The sequence below is a fragment of the Schistocerca serialis genome, chromosome 7 (genome assembly GCF_023864345.2).
Source record: "Schistocerca serialis cubense isolate TAMUIC-IGC-003099 chromosome 7, iqSchSeri2.2, whole genome shotgun sequence".
Taxonomy (NCBI): domain Eukaryota; kingdom Metazoa; phylum Arthropoda; class Insecta; order Orthoptera; family Acrididae; genus Schistocerca; species Schistocerca serialis.
In genome coordinates, this window is record NC_064644.1 from 265,804,432 (window position 1) to 265,815,038 (window position 10,607).

The following is a 10,607-nucleotide window of genomic DNA, read 5'->3' on the forward strand; positions in this document are numbered from 1 at the left end:
AAATGAGGTTAGATTGTCAGTACGCAGCGCAAAATATGAGTGAACTGTCTGAGGAATGTAAGGCCCACTCCCTCCACAATACATTTCTCCCCACAGCAGGTGAATGAAGCTTGATTCCTTTGCTCCTCACATCACTCTCTATGAGCACTCAAGAAAAGTTTGCAGACCATGTGTAATCCAATATAAAATATCCAGTTTTTAAGTTCTCGAAATTTTTGAGATCTTATGGTTACAATAAGACTGAAGTGATGAGTTGATGTTAGTCAAGAACACCTTTAAGGTGACCAAGACGCCATTATCAACAACCCACTGAGTTTGAATGGGGTCACATAATTGGTCTATGAGAAGCTGGAAGTTCCTTTTGCGATACTGCAGAAAGACTTGGCCGGATGTACCCACTGTACATGATTGCTTGCAGCAGTGGTCAGGAGAGTGTATGGTCGCAAGAACTCTGGGCACCCACGTGTCACTACCAAGAGGGAGGTCTGCAGTAGGGCTCTGGCGCACCCTGCTGCATCTACAACAGCAATTTGCGCAGCAGTCAGCACCACAGTGAGACAACAAACTGTCCCAAATCAGTTACTCCAAGAACAACTCCAGGCCAGATGCCCTGTAGTGTGAATTCCACCAACCTCAAACCACCACTATTTGCGATCTTATTTGAGGGCAGGGTGGAGGTCTGTTGTGTTTTCTGCTAAAGGCTGGTTTTGCCTCGGTGCCAGAGATGGCTCTTTCTTGGTTGAGAGCCTGCAACCAACCTGTTTGTGTGCTAGGCATGCTGGACCTACTCGTGGATTTATGATCTGGGGTGCATTTTCATATGACAGAAGGAGCACTCTCGTCGTTATCCCACACGCCCTGACTGCAAATCTGCATGTCAATCTGGTGATCTGACCTGTTGTTCTTCCATTCATGAACAGCATACCAGGGGGTGTTTTCCAACAAGATAACACTCACATATTGCTGTTGTAATCTATCATGATCTACAGAGTCTCAACATGTTGACTGGACCTGTTTGATGATCAGATTTGTCTCCAATGAAGCACATGTAGGATATGATTGGGCAACAACTCCAGCAAGATCCACAAATAGCATTAACCATCCCTGTACTGACCAGATGCAACAGGCATGGAACTCCATCTCACAAACTGACATCCGGCACCTTTACAACACAATGCATGTGCATTTCCATGCTTGCATTCAACTTTCTGGTGGTTACACTGGTTATTAAAGTACCAGCATTTTACATTTGCAAAGGTGTATCTTGCGCTTGCATTATCCTGCACTCTTGCAATGTTAATCACTTAAATATGTTACCAAGAGAAATGTATTCCAGAAATTTCATTGCTCTACATTAATTATTTTTTGGTATTGCGACTTTTTTCTGTCAGTACACACGCACAAACAGGTTGTTAATTTTAACTGAAGACATTGAAATACAAGTATATCGAAAACTACACATCAAATCAAACAAATTTGTTTGCCTCGGAGGGTACACTCAATGACACCACACTCAACCCACCACCCCACCCCGTGCGTTGGTGGTGTGAAGGGGGGAACAACTTTGAAATCATCAATGGGAACCCTCGTTTTTTATTGAAAATGTCAATCCTATGGCAACATCTACATATGTTTTGCCTGAAACATTTTCTTCATTTTGCCATAGATGGTAGTGTAATCGGAGAGACAGAAATAGGTACACAATTGTAATTTAAGACATGTTACTCAATGACTCATGAATACCCAGTGGCATGTGGAACTCCACCTCCACATTGTGAGGGTAGGATAGGCCAGAGTTTCATAACTTCTAATTGGAAACCCAACTGGCAACATTGTATCCTATCAAACAGTTGACTAATCAACAGGCCACCTTGCGCATGTAGCAAACTAAGATGTATCACACTAGGCAGTACACTGAGACTGGAGCTTACACACCATGCAGACTTCAAACAGATAGTGGCTCTAAACATTACAATACTTGCACTGTGTTCATTGCCTGCTCACCTACCTATCAGTTGGAGAACAGACGTGAAAGTGGACCACAGAAGAAAACAATGAAATGATCCTGGTTTACGGAGAATGTAGGAGAAAGTTAAGGCTTCTGTTGCCTTGTATGCTGAGCATTTTCTGAAGAAAGCTAGCTCTCATTTGTCCTTTTACAAGATTGTGAATGCCTCTATCTCTGATGGCAGTGAACAGACCACCAATAGGAAATGAAGCAAACATGTTACAGGATAAGCTAATGAAACGGCTGTACTAGCAGAAGTGCATCGAAACCCATGGATAAGTGCCCAGCAATTGCAAAGTGATTCTGATATGTCCATAGGTAAAATTGTCATAATGCTGCATCATCATAAGTATCAGCCATACAATGTGTCACTGCATCAAGAACGTCATGGTGCAAATTTCCTTAACTGGGTAGGGCTTTGTGAACAGGCACAACAACAAATGCAAACAACCCCCCAAGTTCTTTGCTGAGGTACTATTTTCTGATGAGTCTACATTCACTGACCACGGTAGCATTAACTGGAATAACATGCATTACTAGAGTGAAGACAATCCCCACTGGTTATGGAAAGCTGATCATCAATTTCCTTGGTAGGTTAACATATAGTGTGACAGCATGGGGAACAAACTCATTGGTCCTATTTTTATCAACAGCACACAAAATGGATACAAATATTGAACGTTTCTGGAATAGAAATTACCGGTAATACTTCAGGATGTTGCACTGGACGTTCGACAATGTATGTGGTTTCAGCATGAAGGTAGCCCAATGCATTACGCAAGTTAAGCATGGGAGGAGTCAGACCATGTTTATACTGGTCAGTAGATTGGCAGAGGTAGCCCTATTAATTGGCATGCTAGGTCACTGGAATTGATGTTGCCAGATTTCTTTCTGTAGAGATATTTAAACGGTAAGGTGTTCCAGTAAGTGCCAACAGGCCATGAAAATATGGTCAACTGCATCAGAAACGTCTGTGATGACATTCTGCTGATTAGCTTCTGTCCTGAGTGTGGTCAATTGAAAAGCAAATCACCAAGTGTATTGAAGTTGGCAGTACTACATTTGAACATATACTCTAATTGGAAAATTAGACTAGCATTCACATTGAGCCACAGGCACAGTGGCACGTCAAGTAGTCCCCTGTTCAGTATGTCAGAGTAATACAACATTGCAATTGGGGTTTCCAATTAGAAGTTATGAAATACTGGCCTGGCCTATCCTTGCAGCATCAAGGCGGGGTCCAACTTGCCACTGAATATGCAAGGGCCATTGAGTAGCAAGTTGTAAATTAAGATTGTGTACCCACTTCTATTTCTCTGATTACAATGCCATCTCTGGTGAAATGAAGAAAATGCTACAGACAAAACGTCTGCAGATTTTGCCATAGAAGCATAATGTGCAATAAATAATGGGGGTTCCCACTGAATATTTCAAAGTTTCCTCCCACCACCTACACATGGGTGTGCTGGGGGTTGAATCTGGAATCATTGGATGCCCCCTCTGAGACAAACAAATTTGAATTATAACCTTTTTGATCCAATGTCTATTTTTTGAGATATTTCAATGTCTTCAGTTAAAATGGACACCCTGTGTGGGGCACTGTCCCCTGTAGCTAATGTGAAAACCAATAAGACATTTAATGAACAGGAAAAAAGGCCCCAAAGAGCCTTGTACTCTCAGATCTCAACTCAAAATAGACTTTACATGTATGAGAAAGTATTGTTTATGAAAGTGCTGACTAAACAAATAATTCCTTTCAATCTGATTCATGAATGTGTTCTGAACCTAGCAAGGGTTCATGGTGCAGTGTTCCAAATTGTGAGCATTATGTAGTAAGGAAGACTGAAACTTTAAATAGATCAATTACCATTAATATTCCTGTCCTCACAACTTTTGTGTCTGCTTTGCTAATTTAAATTAATAAAAGTACATTATGCCAGAAATCAGCTCAAGCAAATGCACCAAGTATTTTCAGAAATAATTTTTACTTATTTAAACCTTTAACTGCTCTGGATGTGTTAACGCGCGTACCTATGTACCTGTCCCTGTGTGCTCTGAACGTGTTTACGCGTGCCACCAGTCCTTCTACCTGGTACTCTGAACATGTCTACACGTAGACATCTATGCTGTGTCTACGTGTAAACACTTTCAGAGTACCAGGTATAAGGACTGATGGTGTGCGTAAACACGTTCAGAGCACACAGGGACAGGTACAAAGGCACGTGCGTTAACACATCCAGAGCAGTTCCAAAATATGCTTCAGATTGACTCTTTGCTTGCTTCACTTTTATACCATTATCATAAATTCATCCAAATTTTAATCTGCAGCCACAATGGATAGTATGCCTTTACAAATTTTATTCACTATCTGTTTAAAATTTCAGATATGTAATGAAATTCAGAATGTTGGCGAATGGACTGTGAAATGGGACAAATATGGCATGGTTCCATATGCTTACAAAGGTAATTTGAACATTAAATGGTAGTTCTTGTAATTAAATTGATTTTTCATTATTTGTAGAAACTTGAAGAAAACATATTTTTACATATAGCTCATTCATCTATTGCAGGAAGAACATGGGTAGGCTATGAGAATCCCCATAGCCTTCAAATAAAGATGAACTTCATAAAACATAAAGGCTATGCAGGTGCTATGATGTGGGCTATAGATGAAGATGATTTTCAAGGGCTATGTGGTGAACCAAATCCTCTTCTTAGTGTTCTCCATAACAACATGAAGGAATATGTGGTTCCAGAATCAAAGAAAACAAATGCTATGGAAGTATGTAATACATTTTCTTCTTCCTATAATTCTTACTGTATAATTTTTTGTTTTCATACCTTTCTCTTTCCTTCTTTGCTCTACTGGGGACAATTACCGTTACAGAAAGATTCATTCTCCTCTCCTAAGTCTACTACAAAGATGCACCAAATGCAGTTAGGGTAAACTCATAATTTATTTTATAATCAGTCTAGTTTAGTGCTGCTGCTTCATTCACATTGACTTTATGATCTGCACAGTTTTTTTGTTTTTATTTAATGAAATGTTTATGTCGTTATGCCCATTGGTCCAGTGTAAAGCAACACACTATGCAATCACTGTGAAACCAAAAATCAGTTTTCTTAGTTCTAGCTTCAAATTTGCCTTAATAATGCATATTTTCAAAAAACCTTTCGGCCTATTTCCTCCCCTTTTAGGAGTGTAATTTCAAAAAGCCCCTTCTTGAGCTTAGCAGAGGTTCATGCATATGTGTAAAGACATATGCACAACGCATACAACTACTACCACCATCACACCTTAGCAAAAGCCCTGGCTGAGAACCTGAGAAAATGCTGCTCCTACAGTATGTAAAATTGCTAAGCAGCAGGTCTAAGGCTTCCATCCAGTCACTCACTGACCAACCTGGTGTGGCAGGTGAAGAAAGCAAAATGACAGCCGAAGTGTTAAATTTCACATTTGAGAAATAGTTCATGCAGGAGAATTCTACAAGTGCACTGCCATTTGACCATTAGACTTCCATACAGATGACATAGTAATAATCATCCCTGATACAGAGAAATAACTGAAAGAGCTGAAAAAAATAAGTTGTTGGGTTTGGATGGAATCCCAGTTTGGTTTTACAAAGACTGCTCTATAGCTTTGGCGACTTATTTAGCTTGCATTTACTGCAAACCTCTCACTCAGCATAAAGTCCCAAGAGATTGGAAAAAGCACAGGTGAATTCTGCATATAAGAAGATAAAAGAATGGACCCACAAAATTACAGACCAATATCCCAAACATCAGTTTGCTGCAGAATCCTTGAACTCATTCTCAGTTCAAATATAATAAATTTTCTTGAGATGAAGAAGCTTATGTCCACATGTCAGCATGGCTTTAGAAAGCATCGCTCTGCCCTTTCCTCACGTGGTATACTTCGAACTATGGATGAAGGGCAACAGGCAGATTCCATATTGCTAGATGTCCAGAAATCATTTGACACGGTCCCCACTACACACTATTATCAAAGGTAAGAGTACATGGAATAGGTTCCCAGGTGTGTGAATAGCTGGAACACTTCTGAAATGATAGAATGTAGTAAGTTGTCCTCAACAGCGAGTGTTCATCAGAGACAAGAATATCATCAGGAGTTCCTCAGGGAAGTGTGATAGGGCCACTATTATTTTCTATGTACATAAATGATCTGATGGACAGAATGGGCAGCAATCTGTGGTTGCTTGCTGATGATGCTGTTGTGTATGATTTACACAACATTTCTAGTTGGTGTAATGAATGGCAGCTAGCTCTAAATGTAGAAAAGATAACATGGTTGTGTAGGAAAGATAAACCTGTAATGTTCGGACACAGCAGTAGTAGTGTTCTGCTTGACACAGTCACATCATTTAAACGTCTGGTCATAATGCTGCAGAGCACTATGAAATGGAATGAGCATATGAGGGCTGTGGCAGTGAAGGCGAATGGTCAACTTCAGTTTTTTGGGAGAATTTTGGACAAGTGTGGTCCATCTTTAAAGGAGACTGCATATATGGTGCTAATGTGCCTATTCTCGAGTGCTACTCAAGTTCTGGGAACGGTACCAAGTTGGATATAAGGAAGACATCAAAATGATTCTGAGGCAAGCTGCTAGATTTGCTTCCTGTATGATCCAACAACATACAAGAATTACGGACATGCTTCGGGAACTCAAATGAGAATCCCTGGAGGGAAGTGACATTCTCTTGAAGAAACACTACTGAAAAAATTTAGAGAACTAGCATTTGAAGCTGGCTGCAAAATGATTCTATTGCCACCAACATACATTTTACATAAGGGCCATGAAGATATGAGAAATTAGGGCTCACATGAAGGCTTATAGATAGCCATTTTTCCCCCACTCTGTGAGTGGAACAAGAAAGGAAATGACTAGTGTGATACAGGGTACCCTGTTCCATTTGTTGTACAGTGGCTAGCAGAGTATGTATATAGATATAGATGTAGATGCACAAACAATGTCTACAATGAAAGATAACACTTTCTCTAAATTTCTAGTTTCTGTCCTTAGCAGTTTGGGCTGGGCGATGATGAGCCAGTGAATCAATCAGGCCCTTTAGCCCCCCCCCCCTCCCCCCTTTTTTGTGTTTCAAAAAACACTGGAACAAGTATTCCTACCAAGAACTCAGAAACCTATTTTCATAGATGTAGCGTTAAAAATGCTTCAGTGGTTATTTAATAATGATTTATTTAAAGAAAATCAGCCACTATTTCACCCCCTTAGGGGCTGAATTAGAAAAATGCTGAAACAGGTATTTTTTTTAATTTCTTTTTGAGAAACCAAATCCCAGATTTCATAGTTCTAGCTTCAAAACTGGGTTAATAGAAACATATTTTCAAAAAACTTTCATCCCTTTTCACCCCCTTAGGGGTATAAAATTGAAAAATCCCATCCTAAATTATGCCTACAGTATAAGATCAACTTCCTCTCCAAATTTCAAGTTTCAATCCTTAACAGTTTGGACTGGGCTATGATGAGTTAAGTCAGTCAGTCACGTCATTTCCTTTTATATATACAGACCTTTTCAAAAAACTGCATTCCATTTTTTTTTTAAGAAGATGGAATATATTGACACTACAGTCAGTCATAAAAACTAAATAGCACATTTCCAAACATACTGAACACATGACATTGCAAACAAGGAGATTTTTTTAAATGTACCCTCAATGGAAGGAGGAGCAGACGAAAGAAAGGAGAAAACAATTCAGTTGGTAAAAATCTACTGCTCAGCTATGCAGTAGTTCCTCCAATGCACAAACCTGAAATGTAGTGTTCTTAACATGCATTTGGATACTGCACTGTTCTTTAGTGTATCAATTTTTTCTCCAGTTAGGGAGCACACCAGTGTGTGGTGCATGTGGTATATCTGTGTTTTTGATAAGGATAGGAGCTGAAGCAATGAATTGAAATTTGTGCCTCAGCCGAAGCCTTGAAGCCACGTCTCCTACTTACTAGGCAGATGTGCTAACCACTACACCACCACAGCACTGCGACTGCCACAACTGCATGAACTACCTTAGCCCAGTGTTCTCCCTAACACAAACTTCAGTTCATATCTTCAGGGAGGGCATTGGGCTACAGTAGTATGTACAGCAGTGGTAGTCCCAGTGCTATGATGTTGTAGTGGTTAGCCCATTTGCCTCGCAAGCAGGAGACCTGGGTTCAAGTCCCAGCTGTGTCACAAATTTTAATTTATTGGTTCAGCTTCTATCCTTATCAAAGATAAACTTGAGATTCATATGTCTCCAAGAAAATGTAATTATGTCAGATCAAGTGTCTTTATGCCACTTATTCACATAATACATGGTAGGGTAGGCCTTAAGTTTCCTTGTGGAATGTTAAACATGTGCAAGTATCTTGATGTACTAACTTAGTACGTCATGAATGATACAAAACTGGAAAAGTAATAGTTGTAGTCCTCTAAGAACCCCTAAATAAAAGAATAATGCCCATCACTCTGCCGAGCAAGATATTGCAGTGGTTAGCACACTGGGCTTGAATTCGGGAGGATGACTCTTCAAACCAGCATTCAGCAATCCTGATTTAGGTTTTCCATGATTTCCCTAAATTACTTAAGGCCAATGCTGGGACGGTTCCTTTGAAATGGCACAGTCAATTTCCTTCACCACCCTTTCCTAATCCGAGCTTGTGCTCCATCTCCAATGTCCTCATTGTTGACAGATGTTAAACACTAATCTCCTCCTCCTTCTGTCACTGTAAAAAGTGTCATGAATAACAGATCAGCTAAAATATCATGAATCAAGCAACCTTTAAACACAATTTATAATTGGAAGAGATGGCTACAAGAATTAGGCAGTGCAGGTTCAATGCAATGCAAAATTAAAGTAAAAGTAACTTTATCTCATTCTTAAGTGTCCAGGTATATCATAATATGAGCCAACAAGTTGTAAAGACAAAAGTATCAGTGGAAAACAAGAAGTTTGCCTTTGATCTGCACCTGCTGGTTGGAGCTGCTCGTGGTAGTAGCCAGATGTGCAGGAGATGTGCTTGCTTGTGTAAATGTCTGTGTATTTTCTTTGCTGAAGAAGGATTTGGCCAAAAGCTATAACATGTAAAAGTCTTTTCGTTGTGCCTGGCTGCAACTCAACGTGCCATCTATACAGTGAGTAGCAGTCTGTCCTTTTCCTGATGTTATTGTAAATACTTCACTGTTTTCTCATTGTCTTATAAGCATGCTGTTGCATATTTCATATCATTAAGAGTTTCACACTAAGTCAATAAACAATACACTGGGCATCGCAAGGAGGTATGCATCTACATTTCAAGGGAGTTTCAGTCATCAAAAAAGGTCACCTCATCAATCACAACATGCCATCAGCTGCACTCAAGTGCCTTCATTATCCCACTGATAAAGCTTTTAATGATATTTAATTCATATTCATTGTTTACCAGGAAGGTAGAAATGAAGAAAACACCATAAAAAATTGGTCATAACGTATTGTTCAGTTTTCCTCTTTGCTCTCTGAGTAACACATTCTTTCATTTACTAAAACATTCTCTCATGCACATGGTAAACAGTCTATACATTGTTACAAAATTTTACTAAAATTGTGTTAAATTTTTCAGTCTGACATGATGCTGGATCTCAACTGCAAAAGGATACGACAGCAGCCAAAACTTTCACAGAAAGGTTCACCTGAGGTTTCTGAAAGCACTGCGAATGAAACTCAGGAAGCACTCATTTGTAATACCACAACAGAACGTAATGAAGAATTAAACTTGTCCACTACAACATAAAATAGCACGTGTAGTTTCAAAAAACATGTGGCAACAAAAAATATTTACTTTGAAACAGTTTAGGATGATATCTCTCAATGAAACTAGACAATGATAGCAGTTAAAGTTCTGTTGCCAGTTATGAAAAATGTGAATCAAATTAAACTTCCAATTTCACTGTATTTCAGTGCTTTAAAATGTCAATAAATGAACATTGTTTCAGTGTATTATATATATTATAAGGACAATAGCCATAGTTTTGAGTATGCATGTGCATATTATGTAAGCCAAAACCAAACATTTAAATCAGATTAAAAATTATGAGTAATTCAGTACATTTCAGTCACATTTAATAAAATGCAACAATTCTGAAACAATGAAATCATATTGAGTTACTTGGTGGAATCACACTCTTAGGTTTATATTTTTTCCATATTATCCTTCATATTAGTGTCAAGATGACACCTTCATTACATATATAATTGATCCTTTTCCTCCATGTTACCACAATCACAACAGCCAAATAAAAATTTGATTAATGAGAAAAAAGAGTCAAATGATGGTGTAATCACTGCACATGTTTGAAGTAGAATCAATAACTCTGATGTGACATGAACATTAATTACAAAGGTATCATCTCATATCTCATTTTCTGAGTATCAATGCAGTATATGTGCATCATGATGTTATACAGTTACTACTATAGTTTAACTAGCTGTTTAAATTAAGGATACCTACTGAAATTATTAAAACTGTAAGCTAACCACAAAGGAAGCTTTGAAGCCTCTACATTGAATTATCTGTGTCATCAGTCAATGATTCAAGAACATT

General features: G+C 38.8%; 1 protein-coding gene across 1 annotated transcript in view; it reads left to right on the top strand.

The window, feature by feature from the left end:
* LOC126412669 (endochitinase-like) overlaps positions 1-10,000 on the top strand; it is a 90,151-nt gene extending 80,151 nt beyond the window's left edge. Inside the window, exons 8-10 of the mRNA XM_050082372.1 lie at positions 4,393-4,471; positions 4,579-4,790; positions 9,627-10,000. Coding sequence (XP_049938329.1) covers positions 4,393-4,471; positions 4,579-4,790; positions 9,627-9,797 — 462 coding nt within the window. The 3' untranslated portion in view covers positions 9,798-10,000. The remainder of the gene's footprint in view (positions 1-4,392; positions 4,472-4,578; positions 4,791-9,626) is intronic.
* Positions 10,001-10,607: the final 607 nt, after the last annotated feature.